This window comes from Motacilla alba, chromosome Z, assembly GCF_015832195.1.
Source record: "Motacilla alba alba isolate MOTALB_02 chromosome Z, Motacilla_alba_V1.0_pri, whole genome shotgun sequence".
Taxonomy (NCBI): Eukaryota; Metazoa; Chordata; class Aves; order Passeriformes; family Motacillidae; genus Motacilla; species Motacilla alba.
The window spans coordinates 67,624,385-67,642,485 of NC_052046.1; the positions used below are offsets into that span (position 1 = coordinate 67,624,385).

Sequence of the window (18,101 nt, forward strand, 5' to 3'; positions counted from 1 at the left end):
GTTTCTTTGTTAGATAGAAATTAAACATCCCATTTTGATCTGTTCCTGGCATTTCTGAAAAAGAGGAGCTGCTAGCAAATTCAAGTTTACAATTTGGCATTTCTCTGGGTGGCACATGGTATTTCAGAATTCCAGGAGTCTGAACAATGAACATGGAGTGCCTTGATGAAGTCGTGATGATTCCCAGCAGAAAATGAAATTTTCTTCCACTTTCGAGAGCCTGCACAAACACGTAACATGCCTTTACAGAAAACTCATAATTATACTTGTGTGCAATCTGAGAAAGATTTTCAGTAGAAGCAGTCGCCTATGTATCAGAGTAACCACAGGCTAACCTGACCTCTTCCTCTTACTAACAAGTGAGAGTTTTATACCTCCTTCCAGTTACATTCTTACAGGCATAGCTAAATTGGTCTGTTTTTTTTAAAAATACTTTATTTCCCTACAGATATCGCTGGTATCTTGTAAAGTACAACAGAAATTTATGTTCCTGATGTCATCACCTGAAGACAAAATCAGGCTTTAAAACCTAGAATGGAAATGGATCTTATGAATTCTCTCTGTTTTGGGATCCATTGTCCATGAAGTTGTTTGGGTTTTTTCACAGAGTCCCCATGATAGAGCATAATAGACTTCTTTTCTCATCTTAAGTGTAAAGTTTGTGTTGCAAAAACATGAAAGTTGAGGATAGTTGGCAGGTCTAGCCTGCAAGGTGTACCTCAAGCAAGGAGATGCCTGAGGTATGGTGCTGCTGACAGAAATGATATTTTGTTTTCCTTCCTGATTTCAGAATAGGAGAGTCACACTTCTGTGAGGCTCAGACCAGTCTAAGTTTGCCACACCACCACTGTGGTTTAAATTAATGGTGCCTGGAAGACTGAGGTTGGCTTTTGTATTGCACAGGCTGAGGGCTCACATCTAGGAAATAGATGAGTGGAGACTCTTCCATGCATGTACTCCTTGAGGGCTAAGTTGTTTAAAATTACATTTTGTAAAAAGTCTGTAACAAAAGTAAAAGAAGATTATTCTTTTTATAATAATATGCTTAAATGTATGCAGCTTAAAGGTGTTCAATATTAGACTTAACAAGTGATGCCAATGAAGGCCAAACTTGACCATCCAAGGAAAGCAGTATAATATAACGCAAAACAACATCTGTGTGTTATTTATGCATAAAGAAGAATTCAAATGCAGGATTATGAATATCCCACAGATAAGATGATGCATTAAAAATTACAGTTTTTTAAAAAATGTGTATTTTGGAAAGAGAGTTTCATGGGTGGACAAGAGAAATTTCATCCTCTGTGGTTTATTACACTGAATTTCACCTTTGAAACAATTTAAGTCTGACCCTTCCAAAACAGTCATTCACTGTCAGCAAGACAGCTGGCTTGTTACAGATAATACCCAGTGCCAGCCTTCCAAAAAATGGCCAGATTCAAATTGCTTGGTGGAAATACCCTTTCACTTGAGAAACAGGGTGTTGTTTTGATCAGTGCTAATTTACCCAGGACTTTTCTAAACATTTGAACAATGTAGACAATTGAGTACTGGCACCCAGGAGCACTTCCTGACATGGCTTAATTTTGTAGTGTACAGTACAGGCAGAAAAAAATCTGCTCATTCAAGAGCACATAATAAAGACTTACCCATTTAAGATCTACATTGCTTTATGAAATATCCCTCTTAAAAAAGGAAAAAAATTAATCAAAATGAAATTTAATGCTTTGATTGGAATATAAAAAATCAATTTCTTGCAAGAAAACTAAAATATGTTGGTTCAGAATGAACAGATGTGCACCTGTGGCTAATAGGGCATTGTATTTATGGCCCTGTTACACTATCCTAGAGCTGTGGCTTGTGAATCCCTGTGGTCAGTGAAACCTAATAGTTTTCCATTAGCTAAATGTCTCTCTGATGATGAAAGTTACTGGAACTTGAGCTACCACCAGATATCATTAACAACAGCTTTAGATCTATTCTAGACTGGTTTTAATTCTCATATGTTTTTCATTCGTATGTTTTTCAATTTCCCAGTGGCAAAACCAAAGGCATTACTGAGTTGCAAAAACAGTGCTTGCTTTTCAATAACCTGCTCAGAATAGAGAATCTACGTAATTTTTAAATTTGATAGAATTGCAATGATCTGGCTGAATTTTGTGCTCTGTATAGGGATAGCAGATTGATAAAAGCCTTTCTGTATATTTATGCCATTGGTAAAAGGTAAAAATTCCATTTTATAAAATTCCTCCCTGTTTCCTTTCAAATTTACTCTAGTTGCATTACTTTACAAAGACACATTTGTGTATTTTTGAAGCTTTTGAGAGTTTTTTGTAGGTTGGTCTTAAAATAATTCTATCTCTTATGCTATTTAAATTTTTTTCATGTCTTGAAGTTAATTAAGAACTCCTGCTTATTAGGGATTGGCTTGTTTGGTTTTTTGTTTATAAAGTGACTGTGGTCAATAAAGTAAAAGATGGTGAAAACAGTGAGCACAGCAAAGTGGTAGAATGCAATGTGATTGTGATGCTTTTTGTCTTCTGACCTCTGTACAAACCATAAAACCTCAGCACATCACGGAAGGTTGGTTGTAAGAGCTTTGTTGAGTTAAGAAAGTTGAGCTGAGAGGTTCTGTGAGCTGAATAAAACCGTAGAGTTTATTCAAATAAGTGTTCATACCAAGGAAGAACTGCACTGCCAGGTTTTGGCTTTTGTTTTAAAAAGGGTGCTGTTTTGTGGGCAGTTTAGCTCTCCTGGGGTTTTTTTGCACCTCATGAAGGAGTGTACTGTACCTCAGCAGGTCTGACAGATCAAGTCACAGCTGTTTAGCTGTTCAGCTGTTCAGCTGTTCGGCTCTGCCCACTGCAATTTTGTGGCATTACCCTGCATCTATTACGACTCTTTGGAATTTCACCATAAATGACTGAGTTTTCCCAAAACAAAATATATTCTTCACCTTTTCCATATGAAACTGTAGAGGGGCAGGCACTGGGAAGGTGCCCAGTCTGTGTGGAGACTGCAGTGAGAAGATTTTCCTGCATGAAGGGTCTGGGCAATTGCAGGAAAAGATGCATCATCTTTGTCTTCTGTACCCCAGACATGCAGAACAAAAAAAAAACAAAACAAACAAACAAAACAAACAAACAAACAACAAAAAAAACCAAAACACCAACAAACCAACCAACCAAAAAAAACCCCAAAACCCAACCAACTCCCTCAAAACAACAAAAAAAGAAAATTAGGCAAAGTGGCTGTGTGAGCAACATGGTAAATGTATGTTAATTCTTCTCTGAATTCTGCAGGTGGGCAGCTGTTCTGGATGGATGTAGAGAAAAAGCCATTATATCAAAGCTCTTCTAGCTACTCTGATGCTGTGGCCTACTTATAGCTTAAGAGGAGAATTTCATGCCACTGCAGACAGCTAGCTCTCTGCACAAAGCCCACTCGTTTGGGAGTTGCGTGGGAAGGTGTGTGTGTTACCATCTCCTACATATGTCAGATTGTACAGAAATTACTGTACATGATTTGCTGTCACCACACCTGATGTAGTGTCATCATCCCTAAGGCTGCTTCACTCTCCTAAAAGCTGGAATGTTCAAAAAGATAAAAATGCTTCCAAATGTAAAAGAAAATTAATTGTGGGGAATGCAGTTGAAACTTTATATAACCCAACTGCTTAATTTAAAACCTCCTTTCTGACCTATCTCATAACTCTGAATATTGTAGATCAGCAAAGAAAATTACGAGGTTTGGATTTATTCATCTATGCTGATGCATTTCTTCATTCTTTTTCATAATACAAAGATTTATTATCTGAAATTATAAATCAAATTAGTTGTGTTAGTGCATACTTATGCTAAGTACAAAGGCAAATATTCTTTGTTCCACTAAAACAATGTTCAGTTAAATGAATCTGACTAGTTTAATGGATATTTTATGGAAATGTTTACAAGTCAGTTTCTCAAGTAGCAAACATAATGGCATAGTCTCTATTTCCCAGAGCAACCAGTAAAATCAAGACAAGTGCAAAGAATCAGACTTCTGCAAGAAGTTTGGAGGAGTTTTCATTATTTGTGGCCTTTCTAAGTCTCTTTTTTGTTGTTATCCAGACACTTAATTCCATAACTTGCTGAAATAATACATCCAGAAAACAAATTGATAGTGGTTTCATCTGCTGTGGTGATAAAGTGGACCCCTGTTCATTCAGTCTCAAAACCTGTGTAACTACCAGAAAGGAATGGTGGAGGAGATAAGGATGTGTATATAACTGTAACTTGATCTCACACTTTATTACTGAAGCCTTGCTGATGCCTGTGAAACTGGGCTCTGACATTACCATTGATGGTGACTTTTTTTAAGATATTTAAGAAGGAATTCTAACATATACTTCTGCATGACCTCTTAAAACAATCCCTATATTCATAATTATTTCTATTCTTGTGTTCTATTTTGTACAGAAAAAATTTAACCCTAAACAATGTTTTTACCATGTAAGAAACAGAGTTGGATAAATGCACTTTTCCATAATCAGCTCAAATAAAACTATCCAATTTCCAAAGCCAAAGCATACAGGATTTCAGGTCCTGTTCTGCATTTAAAGTTATGGGCTGCCTAAGGGATAAATGGAACAGGAACAGGCTGTCATATTACTATACATATTTTAAATAAAGTCTGACAAATTTTAAGTAGGGGAATTTTACGTGGATTTCACTGGTGACGGCACCGTTTCAAAAACAAATTATTATGTGTCCCCATTTCCCTTTGCACCTGTCACTCTGACATCTGCGCAGCTTATACGCCTCAACAGTTTCAAAAATGTAGAAACTGAGATGCAGAAGAACTGCCTGGTTTGCCCAAGGATAAGCCTACAGTAGCTCCAGGTCACATTCCATATCCTCTTATCAATCGGTAACTTCTGTGCACTTGTTGGACCTGTGAATTGCAAATTGGCTAATGCACGCATGAGATTGTAATTGTGCAGAGGTCCTCCTTAACTATAACTATATTTTAGATATCCCTCTATTACCCCAAGCTGTATGTCTTGTTTTCCAAAGTCTGCACCAACATGGAATGTAGGATTCCAGGTACATTTTCAGTGATGCATTTTGAATGTTTCTCTGTACTCTGTAAGGTCTGTGCTGAATGGTGATTTTAGACACCACAGAGATGGAGACTGGAGACTTTCCCATTCTACCTTTATAAGGTGAGCTCACTCACCTTCCTAGGACTAGAAAACAGGATTTTTTTTTTCCCAATATCCTTCTGGTTTGTTGAAAATTTATTTAAGCTTCCTCTTAACTGATGCAAAATCTGCATCAATTAACCATGCCTTATTCAAACAGTATATGGCTGTAATGAAACCAAATTACTGTGCAGTCGCTTTCATTATGCAATGGCACTCTTTTGTGCAGCTTTTGTGAGGGCCACAGAAAGAGCTTAATTACAAGTCTAGACGTTCCTGAAAAGAGAGCAAAAAAAGTCCCTGATTTCGGCTCCTTATGCATGTAATGACTGCATTTATAGCACAAGATGTCCAGTGCTGGCTTTGGTTCAAAACCCTACTGTCCCGGTTTTGTAATAAATTCAACATGCAAGTCCTAAATATATTCTATCCAGCAATGAAACTGGTGGAAATTTTCCTTTTGAAAACATGAGGGAATCTGGTATTCGTGATCATGGCTGTCAAATTATCAGCATCCTGGACAGAAATTGCTGTAATGAAACCACTGCACCAGCCATATGAGACAACAGACTTCTCCCCACTGCTAATGCACCCAGAAATCTGCCATCATCAGTCCTTGAATGAAGGTCACTGCTCAGAAAGAGCCTGTTCTGAAGTTAAACACAGACATGTGTGGAAGCAGAGAACAGGTCAGGGTCTTCATGCCTGGGTTTCAATAACACCAGGAATTCAAAGGCTGAACCAGGAAGGCCAAGGCAGAAAATGAGAATGCATCTACAATGAAACAAGTGTAGCAAGCTCAATCATCCCTGTAAGAAGTGCTACAGGTGAAGGAGACCTATTGAAAGATGTCTAGAACAAGGAAGCACTGTTTCTGTCTTTTTTTTTTCTGCTAGTTTCCAGAAATGTTGAGCTATACCCAGATGTCTAGCACATTTAATAGCAGTGACTAAGTTGCAAAGGATGAGCCTACAATAAGGAAAGTTACTGAAAATTAGCCTCAGAGTGTATTGAAATAATTTAGAATATTTAGAATTTAGAATATTTTTCAAAATTCTTTGCACCCAGTGACCTGCATGGTACAATCTTTAAAGAGCAAGCTTTTTAAGTCTGAAAGAGATGTAATAGATAGCACTCACATCTGATGTTGGCTGGGCAGTGAAGCAGATATATGCAGTACTCACTTCAAGAGGAAGAAGGAAGGAATTAACTTCACTCCTCCCAGAAATCTGAAGTAAATAATGAGGAAAAGAATATGGGACACCTTGGGAATAACAAGGCATGGAGGTCACCAGCAAGGCAGGATTTTGTTCAGATTAAGCCACGCGAAATCAATCTGACTTTTTCCCAAGCACAGTAAGAGACAAGGAAGGAGAAGCAGAAGGTATTGTACCTACTTGACATAAATAAAGCTTTTGGTACTTAACTCATCTGACAGTTTTGCAATAAATTATTGAAGTATTATCAAGGTTATGTGGTTTTAAACTGGTTAGAGACTGGTTGTCTCTACTGAGAGAATGTGTATCGGCATATCTGAAGATGAAAAGTGGAGGTTCAGGAGAAGCCTTGCCTGCTCTGCTTTTTTAGTGTTTTTTGTTGCTAACCTCATATGATGGAATAGAAGATCCACTTATAAAAATTCTGTACACCATAAAATTGGAGAATGCTGCGAATATGTTGCAGAGTAGGATTAGGAATAAAATAACATTGCTAAAATTCAATGTCCTTTTTGTTCAGTCAAGACAGTGGAAAAAAAGAGAAAGGGCTTGAAGGTTACACTGGATCAACAGGCAGACAGGAGTGGTATATGTTGGAAATAAATGGCAAATACATTTATAAATACATTTTATAAAATTTGTCAGGTCAAACTACTGGAATGCATTTTTGCATTTTCATCACATTAGTGCAAGTTGACACTTTTCATGTAAGAGAAAACAAGAATGACCACAAGTCTAGAAAAGACTGACCAAACAAAAGTCCTGCAATCTTAGAGAGAAGAATAGTTGTGTACATGGTAACAAGCATTCAAAAGGCTCTTGCAAAACAAGGGAAAATCTACTTTCTGCCTCTTCCACATATAGGAAACAAAGCAATGGGCTTCATCTGCTCTTGTTAAAATTCAGGTGAGTTGCAGGGAAGTGCTTTGTAACAGTCAGAAAAGCACAGTCCTGTAATAAATTGCTTGGGGAAATTCTAGTCTTTGATAGCAGAGGTCTGCAGGAATAAATCGAACAAACTACTGTTGTAGGTGTAATTGATGCTGCCAAAGAGCATAGGAGGAATAGATCATTCAGGTTCATTACAGCCCTATTTTTCTACAGTTCTGTGTAATGGGTGCCATAAATAAAATTAAGGGATAGGACCAGAGTTTTAAGCAGTTTACATTTGTCCTTTTCTCATAAAATCTTTCAAGTTAGAGAGATGCCTGAATTATTAAACAACAATACAAAGAACAAAAGAAACTTCCGTGCAGCAGAGTGAGAGCTTTTGAAAAAAAAGCTTAGAAGGAAAGAAAAAAATAGGGAAAAAAAAGTCTTTCATTGCAGTCATAGTTAAAGTCATGGAAGTTGTTCAGTCATGAATTCCTGTTGTGTACACCAGGAGTAAAGGCCGAGATGAAGGCTGTCCTCCTTTTAAGCAGGTCCTGCAGAGAAGCACCTGTATATCAGACTCAGCATGACCTAGTGTCATGATGAGTCTGACCTCAAAGTTTATCAAAGAGTAATAAGACTGTGCTACTCAATTTTCTAATAAAAACCTTTCTCCCAGATTACCTGAGAGGTCTTTGTGATTTTTTTATTGGCTGGCATTCTCTATTGAAAATCTGAAGAAAGTGAAAACTGAATATTTTAGCTACAGTGAGAGTACCACATCACGATCACATTTTAATGTGCATGCCATGTTAAACTGTTCTGCAGTGCTATGCATTTACAAACTCTAGACCCAGCCATAGAAATAAAGTATTTTCCAAGTCTTATCCCTATCTTTTATGTGGGAAAAGTGATGTAATTCAGTAATGCCTAGGTTTGTAAAGTGAGTTCTGGCATGATACCTAGGCCCAGATCCTCTCATTTGATCATATAACTTAGTCATTAAGAGACATAACACATAAATATTAGAGCACCTGTCTTACAGTGGAAGTGCACAATGCCCAACTCCATACTACAAACTGGCAAAGTCTTTGAAGTCATGCAAAGGAACATAACTTTTATTAAAATCAGTTTATGAGAAATAAAGCAAGAGCAATCAAAATAAGGCACATATAAATTAAGTGTTATACAAAGTGGATTATGCTAATTTAACCAAATCTGTTTCTAAACCAAGATGCTTTAGCTCATAATGTTCCTATTTCTACAAGATCAATTAGTGTTCCTTCAATACCTGGAGCTCTAACACTATATGGGGACAATGGGACTGATGAAAATTTGGAAATAGGTCAGTCCTGGGGTATCTACTAAGGAAGCAGCGCTGAAAAGGGACAGTGTTGCCAAGGGGGTTGTGGAGCAGGAAATGCTCTCACTGAGTGACAGGAGGCTCAGGCTGGAGGACAGGAGGTCACTGCATCTGCTAGAGACCTTTATTAACAAGGCTGTTTGGAGGCAGACACCTTTTACAGAAGTCCAGCCTGCTGTCTGTCCCCTCAGAGGCCTAGGGATCCACAAGCCTAAATAATACTTCCATGAAGAATGGGTTATCCATATCCATAAGACCACTGGGGGTTTTTTGTTGGGTTGGTTTGGGGATTTTTTTATCCATGTTGCCCTTCTGTCTGCTAGTTCACAACAAAGCTATTGACCCTATTGGCAATACTCAAAAATTTTTGATGTATTATGAAAATATAAGCTGCCAACAGTATCTGTTAAACGCAGGACCTGGCAGCATGAGGCATCCTTGGCCATACACGTCTTGTCCCAGCCCAAATATGAAGTCAAGCAAGAGAAACAAAGGATGAGAGAGGAAAGAGCAGCAAGGACTGATTTTAGGGCGTGACCATGGCAGGACTTATGTGGCCTGCAGAGAGATGTCAGAGGAGTTACTATGTCTGGGCAGGAATTCTGGATTAGAAGCTGGGAAGATAAGGGGAGGTGTGGTGAAGAGAGAGTAGGTGCATGTATTTTGATGAAGGCACATGAGATTTTGATGAGGGCACAGGGAGCTCAGATTATTGCAGTGACAATCTTTGAAAGGCATGGGTTAAGTTATTGAGGCAATTCCCATCTGTCGGGCACCTCTATATGTAAGTCTTTTGCAAATTGTGGGCTAGACAGGGGAGAGAAATTTTTCTACTTGGGGTTTTGTAAGTTTGTAACAAAAAAACCCCCAGCTTACATTCCAAGTTTGATTAGTTAAAAAGTCAGTCAGTCATAGGGCGCAGGAGTGGTTAGCAGATGTTCTCAGTTACGGTTCTTGCTGTGTCTGAGAAGGAGCCCCACAAGCCAGTCTAATTTTATGACTTAAAAGGGAGGAAAAGTTGAACAGCTTCTCCTAAAGTTTTTCCCAAAATTCCTTCCCACAAAAATGTGTTTCTGGCAATAGAAGAAAATTTCTATGTTTTCAGCCTCACAGCATAAAATGTTTTTAGGATATTGGGCATGTGTTAAAAAGGACCTGCTAAAAGACTGCAGACTTGGCTGGAACATTCCTGTGCGCAAATTTGGTCATGGATTTTTTGCACAGATGAATTGGCAATGCCTATTTTCCATCAAGTGATCATAAAATGTTTGATCCTTCTCACTCCTACAGAGGAAGATAAACTATTTTCAGCACATGAACACAGATCAGTTCAGACATCTTTTTCTGTCCAGTACAGTCTGATGGCTTTTGGTATCATCTCTGCATGTCAAACTCATCACTGTTATGCTGTGGGAGCATCTTTGCAGCAGTTATGTCTGGCATGATGAAGATACATTTTTATGGAGGGTGGACATGATTGCTTACAGGCATGCAGATGTGGCTGCATTAAATGATATAGCAGTGCACTATCCATCAGTTTCCATATGTCGTTGGCTGTTTTTACCTTGGATAATTGATTAGTTATCTCACTGTTGAAAACAGCTGGAAAAAACACCTAAATTTCACTGTGAAGTAAGATGAGATTCTTTGGCCGATCTCTAAAAGCCACATCATGACAAATGCTGTGACTTTAGGATTGCAGAGAAAGTCAATAAAGAACACTTATTGCACTGTGAGAAAAACACTTGCGAAAAGCACACAGTGTCACTAAAACAATACCCAAGGACAGAGCGATGTATTCCTTCTTAATGTTCTTTAATCACTGGCAATTTATAGGAACTAAAATTACAGTGAGATACACAGTCAAGAATTCAGCTCAGATACTAACTGAAGTGTACATTATTATAGCTGTATTGTCTAGGTGAATATTCAATCATTTGTCATTTCCTGCATAAATATGCACGGACACTGAGGGTTTTTAGTAGTGAAAACATAGCTGAGATGCTACTAAAATGTAGAACAGGAGACTTTTGAATAAGATAATGTGATTCTACCCTTCACCAATTCTCTTCTAAGATTTCAGAGTTTTGTTTCAATATTTTATCAACAAGAAATACAGATTTTCTCTCACTAGTTTATCCATTTTGTCTATCAGTATATTGAATATTATATATTTTTTCTATTTCTGTCCATAGCAGTATAAGTGGAAGCCATATGTTCTAGAAATTTTTCTTTCCATTAGTGCATGGCAGGAATTCAGTAGTGAGTGGATTTGCATGTACTTTGGCAAGACAGATGGATTTTTGGAACTTTCCAATTGAGTGGTTTTAAAGCTTGTTAGGAAATCTGCACCAAGGGACCCCAAGCAGTGCAGTTGACCCAGGACACCTACTGCATCCTTTCTACTCAAATACATCTATTTAATGTTTAATAGTTACATGACCATTTTCCTATCTGTGAGAATGCTGTAATGTGCAGAAACTACCTTCCTCTGAGCCAGAATTTGGCATCTCATCATCTATCAGATTGCTTCTTAGGAGCTACTGCTGTATTAAAATTCAAGGATACTTTCTGACATGTTTTTGTTCCGAAATGAATATGATGTTATCTTTGCCTTCCTAAATTTTATTTTCCCATTCAGATTACAGTATGAATCCAAGAATCTTATGCTGAGCAAGTTTGCAGAGAAAAGAGCCACTGAAAATTAGTGAAGTAACTCTGTGTCACACACAGAGAAAATATTAATCTGCTGCTGTAGAGAATTAGAAAGACGTCAACTCATGCTTGACCATTCTCACTTACATTCTTTGACTTTTTCTTTCTTAGTATCTGCATGCAAATGGGATCGTGCATCGAGACTTGAAGCCAGAAAATCTACTCTATGCAACACCAGCACCAGATGCACCATTAAAAATTGGTGAGCAGCATTAAATGTCTGCTTCCCTGATGCCTTTGCATCAGTAATATGTGCTAACTGATGTTTGGAGTATATGCATCTCACAGTCACTCTATTCGAAGCCAGTGCTTAATGAACAGCATGTTACTTCAGCAGCACAGCTGTCAATGATGGTTTCAAAACCAATGCAAAACTAGATGCTCGCTTAGAGAATTCATTGCCAAAATTGTGTGGAATGTGGCAGAGATTAAAGCACTGGGAACAAGAAGAATCATGAGAACTGCATAAAGGTCTATGCACCACTCTGTGTCCTTTTTTTCTGTTAAACTAGTACCTTAAGTTTAACACTGGTAGGAAAATAAAAATGTGCAGATAAGTGGCAGAAAGCAAACTGAGCAAGGCTGGTTTCTGTTTTGAAGGCAGGTTTGAGGGACATGCAGTGTTCTTTGCAAAGAGCACAGGGAAACTCTCTGAAGCATGGTCAGCACCACAGAGGGGGCAAAGAGGAGCAAGGCTCTCCTGATCAGGAATGTATTGTGCCCGTTCTGTTGGAGATGACAGACACTTCCAAAGGATATGACCTCCAAAAATGTTGGGCATGCCTAGTTTTTTGCTTGAGCAACAAGGAGCATCTATGCAACCCTTCTGAGTTTGAAAATACCACCTGCTGCTCCCTTAGGAGTGAATGTTTCCACGTTCATCAGGCTGGTGTTCGTAATGACTTTCTGGAGCCAAATTTCCATGAAGTGGCCTCAAGCAATTTTGTATGAATTTCTAGGAACATCTTGGTTCGCAGCATGATGGTATTGTACTTTATATCTTATCCTACTTCTAATCTTTCCTGGAAAGGCTCTGAACTTGTAAAATTAATGCAACACCAGTGGCTTTGGTTTGATGTCCAGAGTGTGTAGGGCTTTTGAAACATTTCCTAAATACCACGATTCTTCTTCTTCCTGGTAAGGTCATTGCCTTGTTTAAATTGAAATCCAATTTACAATGAGTGGCTGTGTTTATAAAAGTAAACTGTATTTCTAATTAGATAAATTATTATGCAAAAAGGATAGCCATTTAGGAAAAAATGACCTATTTTTATCCTGATCTTGAGTTAGAACATTCACTTTTATATTTGTCTATACTTGTCTAACAAAACAAAATCAAGTCCTTTATTTTGCACTTTTAAGGCAAAGGTGATTTTTCATCACCTAAGTCAATTTGAGTAAGCTCAGTTTATTCTTGGTAAAAAAGAGTTGTGAACACTTCAATTTTTGTTACTTCTATGAAGGAGTCATGCAAGTACAGTGTGTATTGTCACAAAGGCCTTTGCTCTGTGAATAGTAATTCAGGGTGGAACATTGGAGAAAGGATGATCAATACTTCCTCTGTCACCATCTTTATGCCTCTAAAAGCCTTCTATCAAAATACGGCTGAGATTTTGTCTTGCAGAGACTACATACTTTGACCCTTGACTAAAAAAGCAACCCAAAATAGTTCTGATAATTTTATTGGGTTACTCACAGAGTGGGAACTGAATATATACCTAAAATATATTTTTGAATCTCTGCTTGTATGCCCTTAGGCCTCCGACTGCACTGGCTTTGTGCAGTTTTCAGAATAAAATACAAGCTACATTTCTGTCAAGCAAGAGCCAGGAATACTCATTTGTACAGCAAATTTTGCTACTGGATTGCAGCATGGGTAGATTCATTAAATCAGTGCATACCTATGGAAATGTCCATACTCCTCATTTAACATATAAATGTTTATTTAATTGTATATACAACATAAAACCCCACATTATTACAGGGAGTTAGAACATTAATATTCCCAAACCATCTTAACAGCTGACTTTGGACTTTCCAAGATTGTGGAAGATCATGTGACCATGAAGACAGTTTGTGGAACTCCAGGGTACTGTGGTATGTTGTTTTGTTACTTATATCTGCTTTTATGACTGTAGATTCAAAGGAAAGAGGACACTGCAGAAGTTGATGAGATCACTCTGTTACCTCGTAGAACAGCTGATAACGCAATTCAGGTGACATTGCCACTGTCCACTACCTTGTATGACATTGCCTGCAAAGCATACACCTGTGCCAAGTCTGCTTCAGAGCAGCACCTAATTCCAGTCCAGTTAGTTTCATAAAACTGTGTTTCACGTATTAGCTGGTAATGTTCTGATTGTCTTCTCTTGTGACAATTATACTACCAATGCCACACATCCATAGTTAGTACTTAGTGCTTTTATGCCCATCTTTGTATACTGTAAAAACAGGATAAGGCTTATTCCTGTAGAAGAGCTCTCAGAGTTATATTGACTTGGTAGGAAGGATTGAGGCTGAATATTTCTGCAGGGAAGGGAAGAAAGGAGCTTTATGCCTATAGTTATGTGCCTACAGCAGTCCTTGATTTACAATTCAAGTTAACTGACTGTGCAGTAGTCCTGGTGACCGGAAAAACATTCAAGCATTACTTTCCAGAATTGGAGGAAACCCAGGAGAAATACTGTTTAAATGCCAAATAAAACTATGAATAATTGATGGTTCCGGGCTGCCAGCTCCCACATCCTGCCCACCCATCTATCAGCAGCTTCTCCAGAAAGGACACAGCAACAAAAACACATACTGGAGTCTGAATACTTTGGCATCAAGACTTGACAATCCATAGTCCTTGGAATGTACAGATTGATGCAGAGGACTGAAGACAAGAAGATGGTCATAGAGAACTTAGTTTGCTGCAATGTTGTGCCTTCAGTGAACACCAACAAGAAGAGCATAAGTGATTTCTGAGAGTAGCACAAAATATGAAGCCAGTGCAAAGCAGTGTTTCATGATCAGTCTGTTACAGGCAACATCTAAACTAACACCAATGTGTCAGACAAATCCATTCACCAAAAGCAAACTTCTGGAAATCTTAAAAAACACTAAAAGCCCTTCTGCTCATGGCTGTGCAAGTGTAGTGTGGGAAGGGGAAGAAATTGCATTAATGTTCGTAGGTACAGCCAGCCCACTGTGCTCCAGAAATGTGGCAGTCATTCCACATGTATCGTAGATCCAGTGGGACCAGGGTCCTCAAGCTGTGCCTGTCAACTGCTTAGGCAGACATTGACTCCTCTTTACTGTTGCAGAGCTGGAGTCCCCAAAACTGCCTGGCCTTTTCATCTGCTCCTCACAGCAGCAGAACCAACTGCCTGAAATGGTCTGTTTTTCCTTCCAATTAAAACAGAATATAAAAAAAAAAAAAAAGCCTAAATAAAGGGCCAAGTAAATAGACTCATAGAACCATTAAGGCTGGAAAAGACCTCCAAGATAATGTTAAGTCCAGCCTTTGACTGCACACCACCATGCTCACTAAGGGCCACGTCCAGTTGTATCTTGAACATCTCCAGGGATGATGACTCTACCATCTTCCTTGGCAGCCTGTTTCAATGCTTAACCACCCTTTCTGTGAGAAAATCCTGCCTATTGTCCAACCTGAACTGGCCCTAGTGAAGCTTGAGCCATTCTCTCTTGACCTATCATGGTTTTATGGGAGAGGAAGCCAACTCTCACCCCATTACAACCTCCATCCAGGTAGTTGTAGAGACTCCCGGAGCCTCCTTTTCTCCAGGCTGAACACTCACACTTCCCTCAGCTGCTCCTCTTAGGATTTATTCTCTATACCTTCACCAGTTTCTTTGCCCTTCGCTGGACAATCTCCAGCCTCTCAAGGTCCTCACAGTTGTAAGGGGCCCCAAACTGGACACAATATTTGATGTGTGACCTCACAGGTGCCCACCATAGGGGGAGATGGTCACTGCCCCACTGTTGCTGACACAGGCCAGGATGTCCTTGGCCTTCTCGGCCACCTGGGCACAGCTGGCTCGTTTTCAGCCACTGTCCTTTCCTGCTGAGCAGTTTTCCAGCTGCTCTGCCCCAAGCCTGTAGCACTACAGGGGGTTGTTGTGGCCCAAGGCAAGGCTGACATTCAATCTCATTGAAACTCATGCCATTGGCCTTGTCTCATAGATCCAACCTGTCCACATCCCTCTGTACAGCTTTCCTAGTCCCCACCTGATTTGGTGTCATCTGCAAACTAACTGAGGATACCCTCAATCCCCTCATCTAGACCAGGATAAAGATGCAAAACAAGAATGGTCCCAACACTGAGCCCTGGGGAAGTCCCAGCTACCAGTTTGATGTAACTCCATTCATCACTACTCCCAGGGTCCAGATGTCCAGACAGTTTTTCACATGGCTGTCTAAGCAACATGCACTTCGTTTCTTCGGGAGAATGCTGTGGGAGACAGTGCCAAAGGCTTTACTAGAGTCCCCATAGACTATCCACAGGTGGATCACCTGCTCATGAAAGTAGATCAGGTTGGTCAGGCAGAATGTGCCATTCCTGCTGGCTGTGCCTGATCCCCTGTACTGTATTTGCTGTGTGAACCCATCCAAGATGATCTTCCATCTTCCCTGCCACCAAGGTCTCGCTCACAGGCCTGTACTTCCCTGCATCCATTTTCCTGCCCTTCTTGTGGGTGCTCATCACATTACCCAATCTCCAAATCATCTGGGACCTCCCCAGTTAGATAGGACTGATGATCAGTGATGCAGAGCAGCTTGGCAAGCTCCTTCTCCAGCTCCCTCAGCACCCTTGGATGAATCCCACCTGGTCCCATGGACTTGTGAGTGTCTAAGTGGCTCAGCAGGTCACTGCCTCCCTCCTCCTGGATTGCACAGGGTCTGCTCTGCTCTCTGTCCCTGTCTGCCAGCTGGGGCTGGTTCCCTGAGGATAAATAAGCCTTATTGTTGAGGACTGAGGCAAAGAAGGCATCTCAGCCTTTTCCTCATCCTTCCAGTGTTCCAGTGTTCCAGTGTTTGCCTCTGCATTCAAAAAAGGATGGAGATTTTCATTGGCCCTATTTTTGTTGTTGATGTATTTATAAAAACACTTAGTAAAATATTAAAGCATAAAGCATCACCTTATTGGTCACATTGTAGCTCCAGTGCAGCTGTAGCTTTCTGTGGTTCCTTCCACAAATATAAAATACAATTTGAAACCAAAGTACACTTCTCATTTTATTCTGGCTCTGCTTGGACATGACTTCTCTTGTTTTGTATTCAGTGAAGGGAATAATTTGCCTAATTAAGGGCTTAAATGGGCAGTCCTAATTTTTTATAAAAGACATAAATGTGCATGGGCTTCAATTGACTGGTTTTTGTGACTTATTTCTTCACTCAGCTTTTGTGTTACTGACAAGTGTTTTGTCTCTGCAGCACCAGAGATACTACGGGGATGTGCCTATGGCCCTGAGGTGGACATGTGGTCCCTGGGGATTATCACCTACATCCTGTAAGTGCAAACAGTGATAGAGAGAGGTTCACTTTTTAGCACCCACAGGATATCATTACGCTATGAGCTGTGCCATTGGAAAAGACAAGATCCTGAACCTAAATTATTATATTCCTAACCTCACTGAAGTAAGTCAAATCCTAGAGGAACATGGCAAAACACTCATTCTAAATATTTGATAACTATAACACTTCTTCCTGAACAGCAGCAAGACCTGTGCAGAATCATGCTACTAATGTGAACGAGTATAGAACAAAAGTTCCAAACACTTGTGTTTAAGTAGGCATTTGTGTCTGAGTCTTATTGTGGTTAGTCAGGATTCAACGGGTAAGAATTAAAATTACTTTATTGTATTGATTGAATCTTTCAAAGGAAGACTATTGAGAAGGAAAATTGCATATGATGTATTGACTCTCTTCTTTATGGGAGAATAATTATGAGACTTAATTAGACCCTTGGCAATGACAATGCTTAGAGGGCTTGTGTAGTAATATACAATGCTTCTAGGATGCCTTTTATGGGAAGAAAATGACATTTCATACATGTAACTTAAAGATATGGAGGATTTTATACATGTGGGCCATTATCCCTCCCCTACTACTTGCTATGTCCAGCAAGTACAGTGTGGAATAACACTGTTATTTTTATCTTTTGCAAAGAAAAAATTATTCTCTCTAGTGTTTATACTAGAAGTCCATGTAACAATATATAAACACTCTGATAGCAATGTCAGAAAACATTCATCTTTTCTTCTGCACATAAGCCTCAAATAATTCAAAGCTCTCCTTTTGGGTACCTGTAAATAATAGGCTACAATATTCCTATTTGCAATTTTGTTACTTGCTCCTTTTAAATGTGTGTATCTTTGCATCATGGTCTGGTTTAAGATCCAGAACTTGTGTTGAAGATTACATCTCAGATATTGCCTGCCAGGTGCTCATTTCTTGTCACTTCTAAGGTTTCCACTGATGACAGAAAGATGTGAAACTTGCCAGCAAGGCGGTCCCTAAGACTGGAGAGGTGGATTAAGTTATGGCCTTTCTTAGTTACTCAAGGCCTAATGATGTTATTGCACTTCAAACTAAGAGTCTTTCTTAGCCAGAACTATTTTCACTATCTTTCAAGGGTAAGCAAGCTCCAACAAACTCCAAACAGTTCCTATCTAAATATCTGGCATAGCATTTCCCATATGCAGCTTCTCAAAACCTCCCAGCTGTTCAGGGGATGCTCCCAAGCCAC

At 39.3% G+C, this 18,101-nt stretch overlaps 1 protein-coding gene across 1 annotated transcript in view; it reads left to right on the forward strand.

Annotated features, from left to right (window-relative positions):
- Window positions 1-18,101, forward strand: part of CAMK4 (calcium/calmodulin dependent protein kinase IV) — a 143,588-nt gene that overhangs the window by 116,460 nt on the left and 9,027 nt on the right. The window contains exons 6-8 of the mRNA XM_038123944.1: window positions 11,462-11,552; window positions 13,373-13,447; window positions 16,787-16,862. Coding sequence (XP_037979872.1) covers window positions 11,462-11,552; window positions 13,373-13,447; window positions 16,787-16,862 — 242 coding nt within the window. The remainder of the gene's footprint in view (window positions 1-11,461; window positions 11,553-13,372; window positions 13,448-16,786; window positions 16,863-18,101) is intronic.